Here is a 24,577-nt window from a genome sequence, read left to right as displayed (position 1 = left end):
ACAGAGGTCACTTACAGCAATACTGCTATGCTGTGAGAGCTCTGCAATAGACTACTCCATAGCACCCTCCCTCTCTGCTTCGAGTGAAAGCTGGAGCAGGCTTTTGGTTGAACGCTACAGAGGTCACTTACAGCAGAATGAATGAACTTGAGAAAATGCCTCCAGTGCTCATGGAAATGCTACAATCCTGGTATATACAGTAACTGCATTTTCCACAGTCCTGCTGCCACTACCACTACTATTCAGGGTCAACACTACCTACCGTTTTGTTTTGTGAAGATTCACTTAAAGGGAGGTTTTTTCATCCTAGAAACTGGTGGTGTCTGCATAGGAGGGTTTCCCCTATAAGCCCAAGGGGTTACTTCATATAATTCCAACATGGAAGGTTTGTTGGGTGGAAAAGCACATGGTGATGGTTGTGCCTATTGACACTGGACAAGCCAACACTGTTCTTCCTATAAGCTGAGCATAGTTGTTATCAGCCAATCAGCGATCATGTCTGCCATACACATGCACTCTGGGTACACTGTAGTAGTGCATGTATGCTGACATAGGAGAGGGGAGTAACTCCACCAACTTGCTTCATGCTAACCGGTTATCTTAACCATGTGCATCTTTCTTATGCCAGAAAAATCCCTGAAATACCTCTACCGGGTTATGTATAACCAAATAAGGGACCAGAATTTGCGAGGACCCTGTCAAATAAGGTCTCATATCTCAGCTTCTGCCAATGTGACATAGAAGGAGGTGTGACGTCTGCCCTCACCCATAAACTATGAGGCGTTTAATGGTGTTTAATGGCTAAATACGAAGTACTATTGTGCCTAAGGACGGGTAACAATAAAAAAAGATGTGGGGCATGTTTATAAAACCGTCTAAAAGATAACCGGCCCAAGGTAACCAATCACAGAGCAGCTTACATTTCTAATAGTGCTCATGAAGAATGAAAGCAGCTCTGTGATTGGTTTATAAGAAAGTTTTCCTTTCATGTTTTTATGAAGCTCCTGTATGATAAAACATCTGGTACATAGTAACACAGTGGAATTATGGATCCTGGACATGTGTTCCTTTATAGACAGGTGCTATCAGATGCAGAAAAGGATTTCCATTCATTTTTATATAAAAGGCATATTTTTTTGGCTGGTATTGACATTTCTCTTCGTTTAGAAGCTTTAATTACAGCAGAACGTGATTCTTCCCTAACGTCCCCAGATGATAAATCAGATCCCATTAATGGCTTTATACCAGGCAGATGCGCTATGTTGTGCAAACATCTCATCTGTGGATATGGTTCATTAGCATAAATATAACTCAATACATCTCCGAAAATGAAATCCCTCAGAATATGAGACAAGTCTAAGGGTTTATTCATAAAAAGTTGTTGGGTTCTAGAAATACGGACTGAGTACTGCCAAAATTTCAGGGACCGAACGTTGCCATAGGAGCAGGACTACATACATTATAGATATTTATGATGAAAACACGTGACATTCAGGGACTCCTACCTATTATACTTGGAGTTCAGCTCTTGGGGCTATGTTTGGTCTAAAACTGGTGTTGAGTGAAGCTGAACCCGCAAAGTTCGGGTGCATGCCAAGCTTTATGGATTTGGGTCCCACAACCCGGACTTCACCCCTGAACCCAACACTCAACACCACCAGTAACACCTGTGTTTACCTGTGACACTGATTGTGGGTGTTACCAGTCACGGGTGTGAATTCTTTAAATGCTGTGGGCAAAGCCGCCATAGCTCCCCATGATGTAACCATGGAAATCGAAAACCAATGGTGGGTTGTTGGTGGGTACAAGTGTTCAGGTTCAGGGAACGGAATCTGAAACAAACTTCTAAAATCAGCCGAAACTTCGCAAACCCAAATATGAAGGGCTCCTCTCATCCCTTTCTATGACCAATGGACAATGCACAGTTCATCATTTACACACTGAACAAATGCAGAATTTTGGTCCAACTGGTCCTAGAAAAACTGGAATAAGGAAGTAAGAACTAGACAACATGGCTTATTATGTCCCAAACTTTCTGAACTTTTTTTTGTTAAAAAACTAAGCCAAGAGTTTTTAATCCATCCTATTCCTCTGTTAGAAATTTGTTGCACCCCATAACACTCTAGTCTGTATTTGTGCGCCAATTTCCTTTTATTTTTAACAGAAAACTTTCCACTCTTTTTGAGGTGTTTTTGTACTCCCCTCATCTTAAGAAGTGCTCCATAAATAAATCAACATCATGGAATATTCTGCTATAAGGAAGTATAGAGTATGGTTCAATGTATACAGGATCTGAAGCAGAAACATAAAAAAAATCTTTAAAATGATTATAACATATGATTTTTATTTCCCATGTGGACAAACCTTAAAATTGTCATGATTAATTAATTTTGGGACCCGAAATGTCATGCTAGTCAGACATATTCACCCAAACAGAGTTAAGCTAAGACTGTCAACCTAAGATTGTCAACATGTGGAATCACCCCTTGCCCATGTGACCTAATACACTCTTTGGGATGTCCACCATGATACAAAATGGAACAGTCCTGTAAAATATAGGTCTAAAAGGGGTTCTCAAGTCATAGCAAATTAGGCTCTATCTCTAGTTGTTCCATAGGAAGTTGCGTTTAAGAACATGTCATTTACCCTCAACATGATATATGCAATCCTTAGTATCTACTGTCTATATTTGGTATTGCAACTACATTGCATACTGACCAATGAGAGAATGTTTGTTATTTGTTAATTCCATATTGTAAGAAGGTCCCTGGTTGGATAATGGAACTTGCCACCTCCCTAGGGAAGTTCATAAAATTCATTGTGGATAGAATGTTCTAGGTCTTTTCTGTGAGTGCTGAGGAACAGCACATACCTGCTGCAGGACTCTACCCTCAAGAGCCTGCCTTTTGTAAATCAAAAAAATCAACTTTCCTTAGTTTCAATGTGTATCAGGCACATGGACAAGGGATGGGTGGGCAAGCCGTGGGCGTGGGGGGTGGATCAAGATGTCAGAGCCAAGTGTGCCTGCCCATGTAAACAAACAGAGGCACCTATGGACATGGCACTGGAGAACGAGAAGGTAAGTTTTGGGGGACTTATTACCACCCCCCTTCCCAGGACACCTGTAGATTTTTGTAAAACACTCAGACAACCCCTTTAATGGTGACAGCCACCAACAGTACAACCAATGATAACGAGATGCTCTGTAGATGATGTCCCAGTCTAAACAGTAAAGCTAACATGAGAGCTCCATGAAACTGTGCTTTGTGTGTGTGCGCCAGTTATATTTATATTTCATACATAATTTCATATATTTCTGATTTATTTTTTATATGGACAGTCACAAAACCTAATTTAAATAATCTGCCATTCTCTGATGATACATTGCATCTTCCTCATCAGGCTCAATGTCTGGTACGCTATTGTAGCCGCCATCTGTAGATCTGCATCCACATGGCACAAATCCTTTACCCGTCAATCATTCTTATCACCGCTATTTATTTATAAACATCCGGCATATTTTCCGGGGCAGGTACAGTCGGGGAGCCATAATCACCCAGCCTGTAAAGATAAAGAGCTGCGCTAGTTGCATATGTGAGTGTCATGAATGGATCGGGCTCCTCTGCTGAAGACGGCAAACAGAGGCTTGTAAAATGAAATATATGCAGAGGTAACACTTATTTTTTATTACCTGCACCACATGGAGCTCCATGAATATTCATGACTACGACCATCTTAGTTATTTGCATCTGTCTAAATATGTATGCTGGATTTGCATATTTATTGCACCCCAACTGTTGATGGCTTATATAAATGATTAATAGTAATGATAGAAGGAGTAATTTGACTATGACCTTAGTCATAAAGGCACGAGGATGTGTGTTGTCTCTCGTCATAGGCAGGAGGGCTGTTTTACCCACTATATATATTAATGGATATCTAATGTATGGAAGCTCCTTCTGTAATTTATGTTCTCATTTATCAGTGGTTGACTCTAGGGTCATGGGTTTAATGAAGGGCATTCCAGATATAGAAGTAGATCATGGGGCCTTAAAGAGAGGAGACTCAGCACTTGTTGGCACATTCCCTTTGGATGGTGAGAACCTCCATGGGACACCATGATCTGGTTCCATGGCATAGTTAGTAAACAAAACAATGTAGAAAAAAAAACCTACATCATAATTTTGAGCTGTACTATGGAGTTCCCATTCTTTTATCTAACCGTAGTAGCCCTCGGTCCACATTGACACTATGAAGTCAACTAGACTATCTCAAATCTATCTAATATCTATCTATGTAGTTACTGTCCTACCACAAAACAGTACCCCACTATTAAAATGACACATGATAGGTGGAAGCCCCATCATACATTTTGTATTGTCAATTTCCATTATGTATTCACTAGAGATTAGCAAGTATACTCGTCCGAGTTTTATGCTCGTTCGAGTATTAGCGTACTCAAAGCGGCTCGTTGCTTGGACGAGTATTTCTCCTGCTCGATAACAAGCTTTTAGTTTAGGAAACACAGTGAAGAACAGTGAACACAGGATCATTTAAGTGAAGAACACAGTGAAGAACACATTGCAGATGTTTCCGTACATCCGCTAAGTTATCAGAAGACATTAGTGCCGAACGGTGTTCTTCACAATAGTATGTGAAGAACAATATGTGTGAAGAACACATTGTAGATGTATGGAAACATCTGCAATGTGTTCTTCACACATATTGTTCTTCACATACTATTGTGAAGAACACTGTTCGGCACTCGTGTCTTCGGATAAGTTAGCAGATGTACGGAAACATCTGCAATGTGTTCTTCAGTGTTCTTTCAATGTGTTATTTCAGTGAAAAATGCTTGAGTCTCCCATTGACTTCAGTGGGGTTCGTTATTCGATACGAGCACTCGAGCATCGGGGAAAGTTCGACTTGAGTAACGAGCACTCGAGCATTTTAGTGCTCGCTCATCTCTAGTATTCACCCATTCATCCATGGAGAGATTGGATTACCAGGAGATTCTTAGGTGGACCCAGACTCTTACATAAAAGACGAGAAAGCTATAGATATTGAGTGGTAGACGACACAATTTGAAGACTTTCAAGGTAAATTTCCTTGGCGTTTGTCGTAGATGGGCCCATGGTGTTGCTCAACAAAAGAAACCCCTGTCCTAAGCTATCTATCTATTCAGGATAGGACTGACTGATCAGAATATTAGGGGATACTCTGGTGGACCCAAGCTGAAATCAGGAAACAGGTAGTGTTTGATGTTCTTCCCATGCCCGGTCCAACCAGGTAATGCGCAGACGCAAGGCAAAAATGCTGTCGTCGGCCCACTTTGCCTTTGGGCACGGAGAGTAATAGTAACATCTAGTATTTATCCTATATATCTATCCTATATCTATAATATCTAGTGTTTATCCATCTCATATCTCTCTATTGATGTAGTACTGTTTCTATTCATCATGTCTATCTTCCTCCAACCTGTTTTCTACGTGTCCAGAACCGGTCAATAACTTCACTTTGTCATCAGACAGTCCATTATATCCTAGATTAGTTTAGTAGTTATTTGTTGTTTTCTTCCCAGTATTTTATTGTTCTCATTTTTATCACTTCTGCTCCACAAGAAAAAAAAAATCTCGGATGGTGGAGTAGCGGGGAATCTTCCTGCGGGCTTCACAGCTTGCCGTCTATAGAGAAGCGCTGACCTTGCTGCCTACTACACATTGTGTTTGCACTCTCCTTTCCATTCAGATGATGCTGTTTTTGTGAAGGGCGCTCGTACCTACATAAAAGGAAGAAGTTGTGGTGGGGGGGGGGGGCTGCAGAGTCGAATCTTTATTGAATTCTAAGCGGCTGGAATACTCGTCCTATAGTTATAGTTATATTGACCTGAAGAAAGGCAATCACATCCCCAGTAAAACATTTGGCAATTATGTCTATGTCTGAGAAGGGGAAAATAAATTGCATATTGACTTTGGTAATAGCAATTAAGATGCCTCCCTGGATCCCTTACTCTGCAGCCATTTCACCAATGTATGTTAATGTTATATGCTTCCCATATGGTTATTGCTATTATCTCTTACTTCCAGAAGAGGTTAGTGCCTGCAGGATGAAACATTGAAGTAATCACCCGTAACGCTATGTCAAAACATGCAGGATGCAAAAAGTGCAGCCCCTAGCCAATCTGGAGACGTCTCATAATATGGGATATGTTAAATAGGGCGCATGACATTCCTGCTGTCTGGGTGGTATTAGGAGATTCTCTAACTGACATTAAAACATTAAAGGGGTTGTCAAGTTTAAAAAAAAAATCTCATTTTCATCCACACTTTTAGAAAATAATGGGGGGAAATTAATTGAGACTGGTGTTTAGAATGACTTATATGTCTTATAATCGTCCCTGCTTGCAGGCCTTGTCCATATTCACTAAGAGGTTCCGGCCTGTAGACCAGGTCGGAACTGGCAGAGTGTTTTCGCTCTAGTCTCCGACGGAACTCCAACAGAGACTATGGAAAATGTGCAGGACGAGCATTCAAAGCATCCTTTTATAACTGTTAAAGCCAATCATTGTAGCCTACAGGTAAAGTACAGTAAATTAGTAAACCAACATCTATAGGTCCGTTTGTAACTAGGGTTCATATGTAAGTTTGTTCTTAAGTTGGGGGCCGCCTGTATACAATCTATTGACTTGAAAAGGAACTGTGTAATACTTAATTTCTCCAGGGGTGGCACTGCAGGGAAACTGAACACAGATTTCAGCTGATTTCTGGAGGTCCCAACAGGAATAGACTTTGTAATCAGCGTGCAGTCAAGGGATTCAGCCTTACAAATGGGTGGACTTTCCAAGTCTTATATTGCATAGACAACTCATTGATTCATATAGGTGCTGTAGATAAGATACCTTTTTAGCTCGCCAATAGAGGTATCAACAGCTGAGGACTCTAAACTTTTATCTATTTAACCACTGGCTAACATGGTGCAAAGAAACTTTTGACTTTATAGGCCTGGTGTAATACTTAGTTTCTACACTTACAGGCAAGTTTCCTCAGGAATAATAGTTGATCTTTGGGATCTCACCAGGTAGACATGTTGTCATGAGACACATTTTAAAGAATCTCTTTAAAGGGAGTTTATAACTAGTGATGAGCGAGTATACTCGTCCGAGCTTGATGCTCGGTCGAGTATTAGCATACTCGGACCGGCTCGTTGCTCGGACGAGTATTTGCCCTGCTCGATAACGAGCATTTAATTTAAAAAAAAAAAAGTGAAGAACAGTAAAAGATACAATTAAAACATTTAATTTAATTGTTTAATTGAAGAAAACAGTGAAAGAACACAGTGCAGAACAGATTGCAGATGTTCGGGAACATCTGCAATCTGTTCCGGAGACACGCGTGCAGAACGGTGTTCTCCGCAATAGTATTTGAAGAACAATATGTGTGAAGAACAACTTGCAGATGTTGCCAAACATCTGTAATGTGTTCTTCACACATATTGTTCTTCAAATACTATTGCGGAGAACACCGTTCTGCACGCGTGTCTCCGGAACAGATCACAGATGTTCCCGAACATCTGCAATCTGTTCTGCACTGTGTTCTTTCACTGTGCTCGTTAAGTTTATAATTTTACTGAAAAATGCTCGGGTCTCCCATTGATTTCAATGGGGCTCGTTACTCGAAACGAGCACTCGAGCATCTGGAAATGTTCGGCTCGAGTAACGAGCACCCGAGCATTTTAGTGCTCGCTCATCTCTATTTATAACCTTCCATGATCATAATAATCCCATGATGATTTCAAAATTAAAAAAAAAAAAAAAAACTTTATTATTTCTGTCCATGAGTCTGTTTCTGAGAAATTCCCAATTTAATCCACTTTCTAATGAGGCAGTTGGTGTCCCATGGTTGCGTCTTTAGAACCAGAGAACCAGTATTCCTGCCTTCACCATCAGGTAAGCTGGAGATTTATTTTGTGAGAAGCATGGGTCAACACTAGAAAAAGAGGGATCTTTTTTAGGTTGGAATATCAGTGCTCTGGGTGCTGTGGACACGCCCCGAGTACACCAACTGCCTCATTAGAATACGGATTAAGCTGAGAATATCTTGGAGGTGGTATAATTGGCAGGAATAATAAAGGTATGTGTGAAATCATTGTATAGTTCTCTACAGGGTGCTGCGAGGTGGTAGACTCCCTTTAAAAAAAATCAGTTAACGGAGACCATAGTTATGACAACAGCAAAGCGCATTGCTAGGTTTAGGGGCATGGCAAGCAGTTGCAGGAAGGGTCCATGATAGTCTGGAGTTGGGATACTTATATTAGTAGGACATTTGGTTTACATTACCTGCTTCACTAGTCCTGATGACTCGGGATGGCACGCTGGGATCTCCAGTTCCAATGCTGTTAGTGGCCACCACTCGAAACTCATATTCTACCCAAGGATTCAGATCGACAGCCATGGCTGATTCCATGTCTCCACTTATAATGTCTGGAACTGTTAAATATAAATGGAACATTAAATTAAAAATACCCAAATATACCACAAGCTCATTTTTTAAATATATTTATTTCCCACAGAATAGAATATATATGTGTGAGAATTTCCGTTTGTGATCATTGGTTTACCCCTAGAGGATGCCCATAGTATTGCAGCATAATAACAAATCTAAATGGTCCTATAATCCTTCATATACAGTACATTCAGGACTTTAAAATAATCCACAACCATAGGACTGGACATCAATATTAAATCAGAAAGGGTCCAACTTTTAGTACTGGGGGTCCAACTCCCCTTTATCGTTTACCAGGTGCAGTTGAGCAAATTTTTTCGGTGTCTTTGTCTGGTGTCTTTGTCATTGACTTGAATGGGAAAAAGATGTAGTGATTTGTAAAATACACAGAAGCTCCCAAAATAACGGTGATGTCCAATTCCAAGCTGATTGCTCAAGAGGCACCGTGTGGTTGCACTCACACCAATTTTGTATTTAAAGGAGCCAATATGTTTTTTTCTCTGCCAAAATATTTGAATATCTCTTATGTCTGTATTTAACCCCTTAAGGACGCAGGGTTTTTTTCACTCATTTCTCGCTCTCCACCTTCAAAAATCCATAACTTTTTCATTTTTCCATGTACAGGGCTATGTGAGGGCTTATTTTGTGCGCTTATTTTACTTTCCCGTGATGTTATTTATTATTCCATGCCGTGTACTGGGAAGCAGGAAAAAAATTCCAAATGTGGAAAAATTGAAACAAAACGCATGTGCGTCACATTCTTGTTGGCTCAGTTTTTACAGCGTTTTTACGTCAGATGAAGAACCAAGGCTGTCATGGCAGTCCATCACTGCCCCCCGATGACGTTCGGGGGAGCAACGATCAAAGGTAACATGGCGGCGCCCATGCACCGCTTTGCTTTCAGTGCCGCCGGCGACAAAGAAGAGGTTAACACCCACGATCGGTGCAAGCACCAACCGCGGGTGTTAGCGACGGGTCTTTGCTGCGATATACAGCAAAGCCCATCTCTGTATGAAGAAGGCTTAGCCCGTGAGCCCTCTTCAAACACCCTTCACAGCTCCGTGGCGGATATATATCGGCCACGGAGCGTGAAGGGGTTAAAGAAAATCAAAATCCATCTTGATAAACCAGGGACACTTACTCATAGATCCATGCACTGGGACTGCGGTGATCTTCTTATATTTGTTATCCATGGCCTCCTTCCTTCTAAAATCAACTTTTAAAATTATGCTAATGAGTCTGAAGGTTTCATTACAAATTCACTGCAAAATTGCAAGCTGTTACGTTGTCTCCCCTCCTTGCCTGCTGTAATTCCACTGCAGCAGAGGAAGGTTCAGCACACAGTGGGAGGGGGAAGTGCACCTGTGCAGTGTTACAGTCTTTGAATCTGCAGCATGGAGGGGGCCTGGTAACATACCTTGATTTTAGAAAAAAGGAGGCAATGGATAACAAAAATAAGAAGATTACCACAGTCACGGTGCCTGAATTTATAAGGAAGTGTCTCTACTTTATCATAATGGATTTTGATGGTAGATGGTAGTGCACACAGTGTAATTCTTCACTTTTCCTGTGGGGGTGCTGCAGGAAAACTGAATGCTTTCTATATGGTTCTCCTGCCAATTACATCTGACTGCTGGGGTTTAAGGATTGTTTTACTCTTCCAATCATCCAATTTTCAGGAATTTTCAAAGTGGATCACCTCTTAAAAAGGGAAACGGAGACAACTTTACTTTTGCAAATAGCTCAAGAAAAAGTCTTGCAAATAAATTGCTGAAAATATTCCCAACCTATAAAATATGCCTTTAATATAGGAAGCCATAAACAGCTGAGTACGGCATCGCAGGGGCAAGTAGTGAGGTGCTTTTAATACATTTTGGTTTATACAAAATGTTATTACATTTCAGACAGATTATATTAGTTTTAGCAATAAAAGAGAGAAAGCGGCGCAGTCATTTTCCTATTCTGTTATTTATAAAGAGCCTTTCGGGTTCGGTGAACCTAACATTATTCCTCTTCTTTAAGAGCCTGATGGCTGGAGGCATTTGGGCTTGTGATCCAATTTTGAAAGTGTTGATACATAGGCAATTTACTGCTCCAGGTAGCGATAAAAAGTATTCTGGAGATCAAGAACTTTACCCTTCACTGTAAACATTGTGAAGGCAGCAGAGCAACAAATATTTCATAGCTTTGGGAAAATCTATGTGTACAATGTGTACAAGACCGGAAGCCAAAGTCCCCTCTCAGATCACAGCGAGCTGCACTGGCTAACACAGGATTACTGTACTATAGTCACCAAATATGTATTATTATTTCCATTCATTCCCATCTATCAATCCAGATCCAACTATCCATCTATCCCTTCATAACAAAGATAAAGAATAGTTATCATATGGCAGCTTTCCGCTAGTCAAAACAGCCAATGTGGCAATAGCTACAGTAAAATAAAGCTTTTTAAGCATATTAATAATAAAGTTCTCATATATAAATTCCTTATGATGTCTACACAATAAAGATCATTTTTATCCCCCTTACTTTACAATTTTTACTCAGTTTAATTGCTATTTTTGCTCCTATCACTGGCTAAGATTTAGCTGCGCAGACGCATTGTGATTCCTCAAGTACTGTGAGATGCTGTGTGCTGACAATGTACTTAGATTATCAGGGTCAAGGGTTTAGCTACACTTTTATATAGCTTCTGAAATTCTACTAGTATCTGACACATAAAAAAAGAAAGATGAGACTGATTAGAGTCATGAGATGCATATAAGATACAATGACACACACAGCTCTGCTATCTTACCTATAAAGTACAGCACAGCCAGCACTACTATGCCCCCCCCCCCCCTCCTTCTGATCAAGACCTTATCTTGTCTGTAGAGTTTGTAGCTCCTAATCACGCTACTGGACAGTACAAACTATTCATGCCGTAGTCAGAGGTTTAGGGTCATATCCAGGGACACCGAAAATGTAAACACCAGGACTGATAGAGACAGGTTGCTCTGCTTTTCTGTGTGCACCCAGATGATTGGTCTCTTGAGGCTATGCCCATGTGTTTTGCCTATGTGAAATGCTAGATTTTTGTTAACAACATTGAATTAGAGATTTGTTTTATTTTATTATCCTTAGTATATTTTAAAGTATTTTGTCTTCATTAGAATACCCCTTTAAGGAGTCTTCCAAGGATAAGATATTGATCAACTATTCTTAGAACAGATCCTTAATATCAAATTGGTTGTATCCAACACACAGAACCCCCCCATGATAAGTTGTTTGATGAAACTTCAGCATTCAGATGAGTTTTGGAAGCTCTTCGATGGTCATGAAGCACAGCACTGTGCGTTGTATAGAGGCTAAATTAGGTAATCTGTCACTTGAATATGCCTGTGCTAGAACTGGGTCCTGAGATTAATGAATTTGACATGATATCCATCACTTAACCACTCTCACACCGATACTCTACCCTTAGGAGCCATATGTATTTTCATGCCCAATTATTAGTGGTCCCAATTACTAGAGTCAAGAGATGCAAGAAAGGGTATTCCAACCACAATTACAGAACCAGAAATTAGAAAAATGTTTTAGTGTGTCTCTGTCCATATATTTATGGACTTAACTGTATCTGGTGATCAATCGCATTGGATAGGTGAAGGTCAAATTAATTGAGGTCCTATTGACCCTTACGATGTCAAACAAAGGTGTCCATGCATAGACATCACAGGAAGCTGCTCCCTATGTCTATAAGCCAGAAGAGAGAGAACCTCAATGAGTGTTCTTTCTATTCTGCTTACCTGAGCTTTCCTTGTATTACATGAACCATCATTCGTATGGAAAGGTGCCATGTAATTCATGGAATAGCTCTCACGTAGCTGCAAATTCCTGGTTCTCCATGATTTTCATCCATAAAATCAGCTGTCAAAGATTCTAAGGGCAAGATTCATGGCCTATTGCTGACCCGATTGTGCTTCGAAAATGGGTTTTCGCCGATGGGGAAACTAGAGTCTATAAAAAGTCTATCCCATGGATATAGTGTTTATGGGTAGCTGCAGTTACCCTGGCCTGTCCACTTCATATAGTGGCACTGTTCTTCCAACTCCATTCCTCCTAGAGGAACCCAGAAGCAGCTGATTACTTGATGTTCTGGGTGTTGGCCCCATTTGATCTAAAATTGATGATCTTCTCTTTGGTCAACACTATGTTTAAGCTGAAAATCCCTTAAAAGGGGCTATCCAGGGATAAAAATTGTTTGGAGGAAGGGGCTTAAACACTATTTACCTCCTCAGGTGCTCAGGTTCTCCCGAGGCACCTTCCATCACTAGAGTGGTCCTGTCCCAACCACTGCCATACCTGTTACTGCCTGAACTCCTGTTGTAGCAAGGCAGTGGAAGGGACGGCACCACTGGCCCCTGTCGACAAAAGAGACTGGTCAGTGACGTTCAGCCCCATAGGAGAACGGAGAGCCAGAGAAAGTGAGTATATGTAGTTTATTGTTTTTTAAGCTCCCGCTTCCCTAGTCATATATCAATTTTTTTATCTTCAGACAACCCCATTAAGTGGGGTTTTTTTTAACTTGAATGTTTGCTCCAAATTCCCGGACATTTACATTTTGGAGAAAGTTAAATGTTCTTGCCGGTTGAAGAAAGACTTTGTATTTTTAACCTTATGATATCCACATCATACATCTCAGAAGCGGTCCTGTGTAAGAGATGTGCGGATTATGTAGGTCAGGAAACTGAAACTTCTCATAATGTACAGTATCCAGACATCCAGATGCAGCTTGACATGAGAAGCATCTTTACGCCTGAGGTTTGAAGGCCTAGAGCAGGGTTTGCCGGCAGAAGAAGTCCGGTAATGAGACACTAGAGCTGCATCAGTCAGGAGGTTCAACCATATCATCATTTTATGTTCTGATTAAAGGGGTTGTCTGGGCACCAATACTACTAATAACCCATCTATAGGATATGGATGTCAGTGGAAGAAGATTGTGGAGATGAAACATACGGCACCCCAATCAGTCAGCTGTTATACAATATACTGTAGATGGAGTAGCCTTCTAGCCACGACCATGGTGTATAACAGTTGACTGATTGGGGATTGTGGTGAAATACCTCAACCTACCAACTACTAATAACCTATCCTGGATTAGTCGTTAAAAGTATAAATAGCCCAAAGGCCCCTATAATATCTTGTTCCACAGGGTTGTAGCTATGGAAAGGGCAACCAGGGAATGGGCCACAAGTGCTGGTCCAACAGGACAAGTCTGAGCTAGGGCAGTTTACAAAAAATCTTTGTAAAAAGTGACCAAATCTTGTGTTTGTTGCTCAGTGACAGCAAGCAGGGCCATTACAAGCGAGTAGGTTCTGCAAGGGTCTGCAAGTTTACAGCATTAAAAAATATTTGGTAATGCATATTCTTGGTATATTTGGGGTAACAGCAGAGTTGTAGGAGATATAGTTATGATAGACGGTGGTCTTTATCCCTGAGAGCCACTTTGGTCTCCAGAGAGCCAGTTTAAAGGGTGGCTCTACCCTTTGTGGCATATGCAATACCAAGGATTATTGGATATTGGACATATCTTCCTTCATTTTGGAATTTTTGGAAATATATTGAGGCCTGGATACCCTACTGGAGCAGAGGTAAAAACAGAGGTAAATATTTATTGTTTTAAACCTTATGGGGCCAATAGTAAAAACAAAAATATTAACCCAGAGAATCCTTTCAATAACAACACGGCATGAAATAAGCTCCCTCTAGTGGAGACCGCTGGCAAAATTAATTTAACCACAGAACTTAATACTTAATCCAATTTGAAGAAATAGAATAAAAATATAATAATAGTTAAGGTCTTATTATAAAATGCAGTTCTTACCCATGGGGTGATAAAGGAGTTCGTAGACTCCATCTACTTCACCTACTTTTATATTTGTAATCGTGGAAACAAATGCCCAATAACACCTTCTTTTCATCCTTTTCATGTTCATCTTTTTCTTTCCCAAATTGGAATCTTAAAAATAATGTAAGTAAATGGATTCTCCTTTATGCCCTTTCATCTTTCAATGTTTTCTAAAAATACTTGACCTACAATTCCATCAGAAGTCCGTAGACACTTCAAGGGTTACCCCCTCCCACCAATCAAAATGATGAAAGCATAAAAATCCTAGAAGCTTGGAGATAGATGTCATTGCTATGCATGCGGCATCCTATAATAAAGTGTGACTGCAAATTAGACACGGACCTTGCGATTTTAGCTGCGGTCACATAGCGGCGGATTAGGTAAGCAGTTGGCTATGCTTATCATGTAGTCCCGAAGCCTTATTCTAATGATATGTCGAGATCCCTCCGATAATGAAGCATGTCTGCCAGTGCACTTTTTAAAAAATAGCCATGCCAGCCCCATTCCTCTATATCCCCACAGGGGATTCTTGTTAACCATCTGCTATTGTATCCTATCAAAAGACCGGGAAGAATTGTAGCTGGAGATACTGTATGGAGGTTATGCAATTAATTTTCTTCTGGGCACTGGTAGTAAGCCTTGCTTGAGCAATTCATTCTCATTAAGTTAGCCAAGAGATGACAATCGAAGATGAATTGAAGAAAAAAAAAAAAATTGCTTTTACAGGTGGCCTACTTCTATCCCGCGAGGTAAATCGGAGGCATGATGAAAAATTGATTTATAAAATAAATACTAATGAAAGGAGGGGTGACGATGGTGTAATCATAAACCAACAACAATTTTGCAGAGTATTTATGTGGTTAAATGACATTTTATGCCGTTTAGTTTTTGGCTTCCGTCCATTCAAAAAAACATAAAAAGAGGCAAGTTGTTAACGTTTTCGCGACACCTCTTCCACTGAATCCATACAAAATGATGGCGGTTTCATTACCTGCTCTATATACAACAGGTGGATTACTTATTGAACATGTCAATAAATGCATTTCTAAAGTTTCTATTGACTGTAAATTCTCCCCAGAGAATAACTACAGCAGGTAAGTGACCATTCAAGATTTGATTCGTAGAACCTTTGTCAATTTTTTCAATTGATTCGGTTGGGGAAAATTGTAACGGTTTAAACCAATGATGATCTAATTGTCCTTTAAATTGGTATATAACATCTGTCAAGTCCTCTAAAACACATTTTGCAATTTTTTTTTTTAAATAATCTTAGAATTTTCCCTCATCTCTCTCTAAGCTCTTTGAAGAACAGTACTAGCTAGCAGCCATTCTGAAATATTTTTCCTAAGTGAGTCAGAAAAGATTGGAAATTTTGCCTGAAAAATGGTAGATTTTTACAAAATCTACGAAACAACAAAAAGATTTACGCATCTCCAAGCCATAAAAGCCACACTACCAATGAAATCAACATAATTAAGTTATGTGTAAAAATGAGGGAAAAAGTACTGAACACCTGAAGGAAAGGAAGTGCAAAAAGACATGGAAAGTCAAGACACTGGCTGAGATTGATCAGTAATTAGAAAGCAATCTTATCACTTAGTGAAAAGTAATATTGTGGAAAGAGTTTATTATGAGCGGGAGTTGCTTATACTCCATCCTTAACATGGAAACAGCAACACCAGGAGGGGAAATCTTATATAATTAATCACATGGAGGAGATAGTTACGGCAGTATAGTGATATACTATATAGGCAAGACTTGAGCTTACCGGTCCTCACGGTCTGCCAGCCTAATGAGAAAGGACTGCGGGCTTGTAGATTGTAATATAGGATGGGACTGTGATTGTCAGCGCCAGGACTCCAGGACAAAGTGGCTGTACTTTCGGTAATTTCCTCCACAATTACAACTCCAGGTGAACCCGGGGGACCTGAAAAACAAATCAGTATTAAAAGAGAAAAAATTCCTATCTCTCTATCTTCATATAACAAGATATTTTCTCACTTTCAAGGCCCCAGGCCCTTTCAAAAGTGTTCAACTTCCCAGCAAGCGCCCCCTTCAGGGTACGAGTAGTATTACAAAGTTTTAATATAAAGGAATCTCTGATGGTATACTCCTATAATATCTAAAGAGTTCTAGACAAAAAAAGAGTTTGATATAATGTGCTAAATGTTGGAGGCACTCAGGCTTACATCACCCTAGCCTGGACTTTTTACACTATCTAACAATTTTACAGTATACCCATTGGCCTGCTAGAGGAATTATTGGGAGTAATAAAAAGTTGGAGTAGGACACAGTTTTGAAGCTTGTGACGTTTCTACAGGAGGTTAGAGTTATAAGTTATATAAGTAAGTCATCACTGAAGGTTCGGTGAGTTTGGCTGAATCTTAGACAGAAGTTTGGTTCGCAAACCCTTAAATGCAGCTGGTGATAGTCATACAAAAAATAATGGTGGGCCAATCTTAATCCAATAATTAATCCAATTGACTTGCTAACAGTGATGAGCAGACCCATTCAGATTTAGGTTTTGTGAGCGGGTGATGATCCTAGAAAAAATGCAGGTCCAAAAAAAAATGCAGTCGGCATATAAAGTGTTAACACCCGCGATCGGTGCCAGAACCCAACACGGGATGAGCAGATCCAACGTTCTTTTTCGGGGACCCTGGCCAGTTATAGCCATGGTTAGTTGCTAGGTGTTTCACTGGATTGGCTATTTGGTTGCCAATCCGGCAATATATCTCAGTCGGATGGCCGAACCCAAGCAGGATTGTTGGGTGTGCTCATCTCTGGCCGAAGTCCAGATTCAGACTGAGGGAACCAAACCCGGAAGTTCTGCATGGACCTGCACATCGTGGTTTGGATCAGCTCATCACTACCGGTAAACAAGCCCCATGGCGCTGGCGTGGCCCTAGATCTCTTCAGACAGTCACTAATTTTGATGTTTGGTTCCGGAAGTATCCACAGTTTTTCTCATTTGTAATTCTTTACAAAACTTCGACAAGTGGAGGACAAGTGACAGATGTGATTCATTATGGGGACATCACATATATTACATGTTGACAATCAAATTTCGCAGCACTTGAAATCTATAAAGAAGAGGTTTTGGATCTCAGGCAAAAGTCTTTATGTTGTAAAAGCACTTTGGACGGCAGAGATGTGGCAATGTATCAAGCCGTAGTCACCAGTGAAGAATTTGTGACAGGCAGCCAGGACCCGCTATGCAGATGTCATTCCTCTCATTGCTATATCATTACATTTTATGCTGGCTGGTAATCATTCATACTGTCAGCTGGATGGTTAGGCTGGAGAATCCTTCCTTCCCAGGGGCTATATTACTCCTCACAATCACTCTCCAGCAATAGGAGAACAACCGAAGTTCTTAGAGAAGAAAAAAAAAATGAATGCAGAACCTTGTAAAATCATCTAAAAAAGACATCACTGAATGTTCCCCCTGGAATTCAATGACATCCAAATTTTTTTAAAGACCCTTTGACATTGTCAAGGAAAAGTTGGAAAAAAATTCTGCGCTACAAAGTCTCCGAAGATTTAATAGATCGCTTGTTCTTAAAAGTATATGGACAGCCTTTCACGTTACAAGTACAGACGGTCCCCTACTTAAGGACATTCAACTTACAGACGACCCATAGTTAAAGACAGACCCCTCTGCCCACTGTGACCTCTGGTGAAGCTCTCTGGATGTTACTATAGTCCCAGACTGCAATGATCATCTATTAGGTGTCTGTAATGAAGCTTTATTGATAATCCTTGGTGCCATTACAACAAAAAAATGTGAAACTCCAATTGTCACTGGGGCAAAAAAAAATTTTGTTTGGAGCTACAATTATAAAATATACAGTTTCGACTTACATACAAATTCAACTTAAGAACAAACCTATGGAACCCATCTTGTACGTAACCCGGGGACTGCCTGTATAGATGAGCGGAGCCGATGTTTGGGATCGGGTTCGGCATTCGAGTTTGTCTGTGATTGGCAAGACTTGTCCCCTGTCCAATCATAGTCATGGCTAGTTGCTAGGGACATCAAATTGCCGGATTGGTAATATGTCCAGGTTAGGCAGCCGAACACAAACACCGATCCCAATCATTGGGTCCGCTCATCTCTAATTATAATAACCGATACTAGGGTAGCCTATTATTTTTTAGGCTACATTGATCAAAAATCACAGAATAGGTCCCCATTATCAGATTGGTCCATCACCACGCACCACCACAGATCAGCTGATACACAGAGGATGGACCAGGATGATCAGACCAGGTTATGGCGGATTGTGCCCCGTTAACTTGAAATTGATTTAAAGGGAATATACCAGTAGTTTTGACCATTCAGTGTTAGGTATTAACCCTTATTCTGTATGTTGTTAGTGGCAGCAGGACTGTGAAAAATACTTTTATATACCACAACTGTAGATGGACTTGGCCTGATGGAGTTTCCTCACACTTCTGTGTTCTTTGATCCCTGCATTCAAATTGCTCCCAAGCCCCTCCCCTTTTCCTGTAACATATAACCATAAGCCTGCTACAGCTCTTACTCAGAGCATAAAGGTGGGGCTGTGCAGAAGTTCAATGCAGAAATCTAAAAGCACATGATTGTGAGTACTTGTCGTCCTTCTCTAAGTTCAGCTACAATCTTGGAATATAAATGCATGTTTGACAGTCCTTGAACAAGAGGATGTGAGACATAAAGCCCAATAGGGTCGGTATACTGTGTTTGAGTACATAGTCGATCCAGCCGGATCCATTCCGATGTCCTCAGAAGAGAAAAAAACAGCAGCACAGCTTTGATTGGAGTAAAAAAGCGGTGTCCTTTATTCACAAAACAATGCACCATGCATGACTAAAGTTGAAAAAATGTACTATATCATTATTGTTTAGTGAACAAAGGACACCAATTTTTTTTTTACCTAAACCAAAGGAGCGCTGCTGCTTTTCTCTTTTATGGACTTTTTTCACAGTCCTGCTACTAAAACACACACAAAAGTACGATCACACAGATGTCTAGTGCTGCATCAAGTCCAGCTGCAATCCTGGAATATATATCAGTTTTTTGTACCACCCTGCTGCTAACAACACACATAAAGGTATAATTTCATGGATATCCAGGAACAATGACTGATGCCTCTTTTGCATTCTCACAAAGACTTTCAGGTTCCCATTAAATGGAATGGTTAAAATAATTACAACTTCTCTGCAAAAAGCAGTGGGTCTGATAACATACCATATTTCCAGGCGTATAAGACGATTTTTTAACCCCTGAAAACCTTTTTAGAACTCTGGGCCATCTTATACGCCAGGCAATAAGGTGCAGCAAATACCCACTGCTGCAGCAAACACCCACCCCTGCAGCAAACACACACCCTTAAGCTGGCAAGCAAGGGCGCTGCCATCTTGGCTTAGATTGTTGTCATGCCCCCCTGCCAGCAGCTTTGCCGGCAATAGGCAGAGTGGGTGAAGCTGCTGCTGCTCAGCTTTGTGGGATGTCCTCAGATACTCGCCCTCCAGAATCCTGCCAAAGATATTGGGGCACATTTACTTACCCGGTCCAGTCGCGAGCCTGCGGCGCGTCGTCCGACGAGGATTGGGGTCTGTCGGGATTCATTAAGGTCGTGCGCACGATATCCAGCAGGTGTCGCTGCTGCGCCGAGGTCCGCCGGAGTTCACCTTCTTCTTCCCAGTGCATGTGAGTGTGTGTCTGGTGACACAAATCGTTTTTTAAATTCCGCAGTTTTTCCAAATCCGCCCGGTTGTCCGGCGGCCACACCCCCCGATTTCTGTCGCGTGAAAGACGGCGCCAATGCGCCACAATCCGATTGTGTGCACCAAAAACCCGGGGCAATTCGGTGCAAAAGAGCTCAAATCGGAAATATTCGGGAAAACCCGACGGAATCGGGGCCGCAGGACCCTTAGTAAATGAGCCCCATTGAATGAATATTTGTTACAATGTGCCAGTGCCACATTGTAACAAACGATCAGTAATATCCCCATATACTTCCATACCCTAGTATAACAGTAGTTGCCAGGTTAAAGTACCCTAGGGAGTCCGAAAAATAGTAAAAAAATAAATAAATTAAAAAAGTAAGTTTTAAAAAATAAATAAATAAAACCCCCCAAATTATAATCAACCCCCGTTCCCTAGAACTGATATAAAAATTTGATAACCAGTAAAAAATCATAAACATGTTAGGTTTCACTGCGTCCCAAAATGTCCAATCTATCAAAATATAATAACGGTTATTCCCGGTGTTTAAACCCCGTAACAGAAAATAGCGCTCAAAAGTCCGAAACGCCACTTTTTCCCCATTTTGCAATAAAAAAAATGTTATACAAATAATAATAATTACAAAGTGATCTAACGGCCGTACAGTCCTCTAATAGGAAGTAATGAAAACGTCAGTTCATCTCCAAAGTATGAAAAAGTTATTAGCACCAGAAGATGGCAAAAGATTTTTTTTATTTGTATAGAACTTTTTAATTACCGTAATAAAAATCTAAAAATCAAATCTGATGTATTTTTTTTTCATTTTTAACATATATGCGTTGGAAGAAAGGTGATCTTATACGACAAGTAGATCCCAAACCCTATATAGACAGCCCCCGATTTATGTGCAAGATAGGTTCCCTAGATTTGTTCTTAAATTAAATTTGTATGTAAGTCGGAACTGTATATTTTATAATTGTAGATCCAGACAAAATTTTTTTTTTGCTCCAGTGACAATTTGAGTTTAAAATTTTTTTGCAGCAATGGGACCAAGGATTATCAATAAAGTTTCATTACAGACACTTTACAGCTGATCATTGCAGTCTGGGACTATAGTAACATCCAGAGAGCTTTAACAGAGGTCACAGGGGGCAGAGAGGTCTGTCTGTAACTAGGGGTCAGGTGTCCTTAAGTAGGGGACCGCCAGTATTTTAACTGGAAAAGTTGGGGGTCGCCTTATACATCCGTTAGTCTTCTACGCCAGTAAATACGGTATTTTGATTTCTCCGACCTCCCAGTCATATCACTTGCCTTTCACTCTGCTGTAAGTGACTTTCCCCTTCCCCTCCTCCTCCCCCTGCACAATACGCTCAGCTCTAAAATGTATCAGCGCCGGAACATTCGGAGCGGCGGCATTCAGTATCTGTCAGCGCCTTCACCATTGTGATTGCCTGTGTATGGTACTTATCTTCATTATGTACCTTTAAATTGCATTCCCTTCTGTTTTGGAGTGAGAAATTGCAATTTATGATTAAAACCTCCATCCGTAGAGAAGGCTTGCGGACTATTTGCTGGCGCGGTGGAAATAATGCAATGCCTTTTATGATAATGCATCATCATCAGAACAGAAAATAGATGTAAGTGCATCTGATTTTCTGGTAAATCAAGCAAGACGTGGAGCCATGATAACACGGGGCTGTGGTGCTGTGTGCAGTCTGCTGAAGCAGAAGGTTACAGCGCGCTGAATGGGTCGCATTCCGAAGATTAACTCCCGTTCTGGCGGAGGGAACGAGGCCTCAGCGTTAGATTTTCCTTGCTGACTTTTTATTTTGCTCGCTTTTTTTTAGGGTTTCTCTGTTGCAAAGAGCCCCTGCATTTAAATTAATGAGCCGCTCGCTTCTGGATTTTTTAAATAAAATTTTTATGAATTAAGTGAAGCAGGGAAATCTGTTCCTTTACTTGACTGAATTTCTATTGTTTTTTATTTCTTTTTTAAATATATTTTTTTTTACAAAACAAGCAAACAGATTCCCACGCTAGAAAATTTATGAAAAATGTTTTAAAAATCCTTGAGCGTGTGGCTTACTAATTAATTTTTATTAAATCCAGGCACCATGACTGTGGTAATCTTCTTATAGACTTGTTATCCATGGCCTCCTTCCTTCTAAAATCCCTTGATGAGTCCGAAGGGCTCTACCAGAGTCCCTCCCTGTTGTTAATTCAAAGGATGTCGCCGTTGCCCGCCCATGGTCGTTATGGGGTTAATGGTATGCTAATGAGCCTGAAGGGCTCATGGGGATGTTACCAAAGCTCCACAGTACTGTAGATTCACCAGCTGTTACACAGTGCAGGAGCACGTCCCCCCTATCTTGTATGCTGATCGGATTGTGGCGCATCGGCGCTGGCATGCATGCAACGGAAATCGAGGGGGGGCGGGGGTGGCCGAACGAAAACCCGACGGATTTGGAAAATCCGCCGCATTTTTTAAAAAAAAAGTGTCGCGGGACTCGCGCTTACCTTCACTTGGTCCAGCCTGGTGAAGATCAGTGCATTCCGGGGAACTTCAGCGCAGCAGCACCACTTGGTGGACGTTGGAGGAACTACCTTAATGAATCCCGTCCGGACCCGAATCCACCGCAGAGAACGCGCAGCTGGATCGCGAATGGACCGGGTAAGTAAATCTGCCCCATTGAGTTGGAGGTAGTGAAAAGTCCATTCTAAAGCGTTTGTCTCCGGTTGGGTGATCCCGATTGCTGGATCCAAAGACTGCCTTTTCTTGAGCCCCCGCTCATTTTGAGAATGGGGATTCTATGTTTTCCATTAGAATAGGACCACTGTCAGAGATATTGGCCATGTTTTTGGCTAGGTCCATCCGAGATAACATGAGGCCATCGGTCCAATCATCTGGTAAACAACAAAGCTCTGTTGGAAGATCTAAAATGATCAGCGATTAGACCCCCATTGATGGCTTGATGGTTGGAGGACCAACCCCTTTAATAAGACAATCATACTTTATATTTCTATTAATATACTGTATATATATATATATATATATATATATATATATATATATATATATATTTTTTTTTTTTAGAAGAAGCTAGTAAAATATACAAAACTGTGGAATTGTGTTTTCCTTCTGGCCGGGATGACTCAATACTGCTGAAGAGTGTGATTAATATTTATAAGCCGCCTTCCAATGTAAATCCTGGGGAGAACCACAGACATAACAGCGATGATTAATAATAAATGCTATCAGCACATTAATTCTCACACATCACCGTGATGCCCCGCGTGACAACGCCATTCAGCTTCATCGCATTCGTACAAGGATCAAACAAATGATGTGATGGGTCTGTATACTGCTCACAACTTCTAGCTTCTATATGGCGATTGACCACAGAAACATGCAATGCTAAATCTATATTATATATCTATTATCTATATATCTAATCATTTATCATTAAATGTACAGGGGCGTAACTACAGGGGTAACAGTCATAGCAGCTGCTATGGGGCCCGCAGTGTTAGGGGGCCCCCAACATCTAAGGTATTGAGTGTGAATATGCTGTATATGTGTGTATACTGTATTTTTCTATGTGCGTATACGCTATATGTCTGTATATGGTATTGTATGTATGTGTGTATATGTGATGTGTATCTTCTGTATGTATATCGATCTCATACCTGTCAATTCAAAAGAGCTTTATTGGCAGGGCAAAATAAAAATTTGCATTGCCAAAGCAGTTACAGAAAAGGGTATAATGAGAGATAGATTGGGCGATGAATATATGGTGAAGTCTAAGGAGATCTGAGAGTTTCCTTAAAGTGAACCTGTCACCAACAATGTAATTTTTAGCTGGTGGCAGATTCCAATCGTCTATGCTATGCTGATTTTAAAGGTGCCTTTGAATCATTTCAGTACTTTACAAAACTTTATTTCACATTACCTGGTTCCCTGTCAGCAGCAAGTGGTGAGTTGCAGGTTAATGGAATAGCTGCAGTCTCTGTATGTCTGTGTCTAAGTCTCCTCTTCTCAATACATATCCTACTATGTGCCCCTTCATACTTTATGCCCTGTGCATTGAGCAGACAGGTGGAATGGGGAGATTGTGTGGAAGAGAAGAAAAATGCACAGGCACACACAGACTGCAGTTACTTCCCCCTGGACTCACCACATGCTGCTCGCCAAGTAATGTGAAATAAAGTTTTATAAAGTACTGAAATGATTTAGAATGTTAAAAATTACATTCCTGGCGACAAGTTCGATCTAATGTGTGTTCCTCTCTGCTTTGGGTCTCTGTAGCAGGAAGTGGACCTCATCAATTTATAGATCCATCTCTCCAATTTCTATATGTACAATATCTATTTCATAACCCCCCCCCCCCCTCAGTCATATAATAAGCCCCTGTAATGTGGATGGGGGACAAAAAGTTCATGCAATCCCTTTAACCAGATGTTTCAAGAATTAGA

The 24,577-nt window shown here is 40.7% G+C and overlaps 1 protein-coding gene across 2 annotated transcripts in view; it reads right to left on the bottom strand.

The window, feature by feature from the left end:
- The window catches only part of CNTN5 (contactin 5), an 860,183-nt gene that overhangs the window by 52,532 nt on the left and 783,074 nt on the right, over nt 1-24,577 (bottom strand). For both annotated transcript variants that reach the window (XM_072134178.1, XM_072134179.1), the window contains 2 exons: nt 16,160-16,318; nt 8,336-8,485 (listed from right to left, as the gene is read on the bottom strand). In XM_072134178.1, the coding sequence (XP_071990279.1) occupies nt 8,336-8,485; nt 16,160-16,318 (309 nt within the window). The remainder of the gene's footprint in view (nt 1-8,335; nt 8,486-16,159; nt 16,319-24,577) is intronic.

This window comes from Engystomops pustulosus, chromosome 2 (assembly GCF_040894005.1).
Source record: "Engystomops pustulosus chromosome 2, aEngPut4.maternal, whole genome shotgun sequence".
Classification (NCBI taxonomy): Eukaryota; Metazoa; Chordata; class Amphibia; order Anura; family Leptodactylidae; genus Engystomops; species Engystomops pustulosus.
The sequence above is the reverse complement of the archived record's forward strand: the minus strand, read 5'-3'. Positions and strand labels throughout refer to the sequence as shown.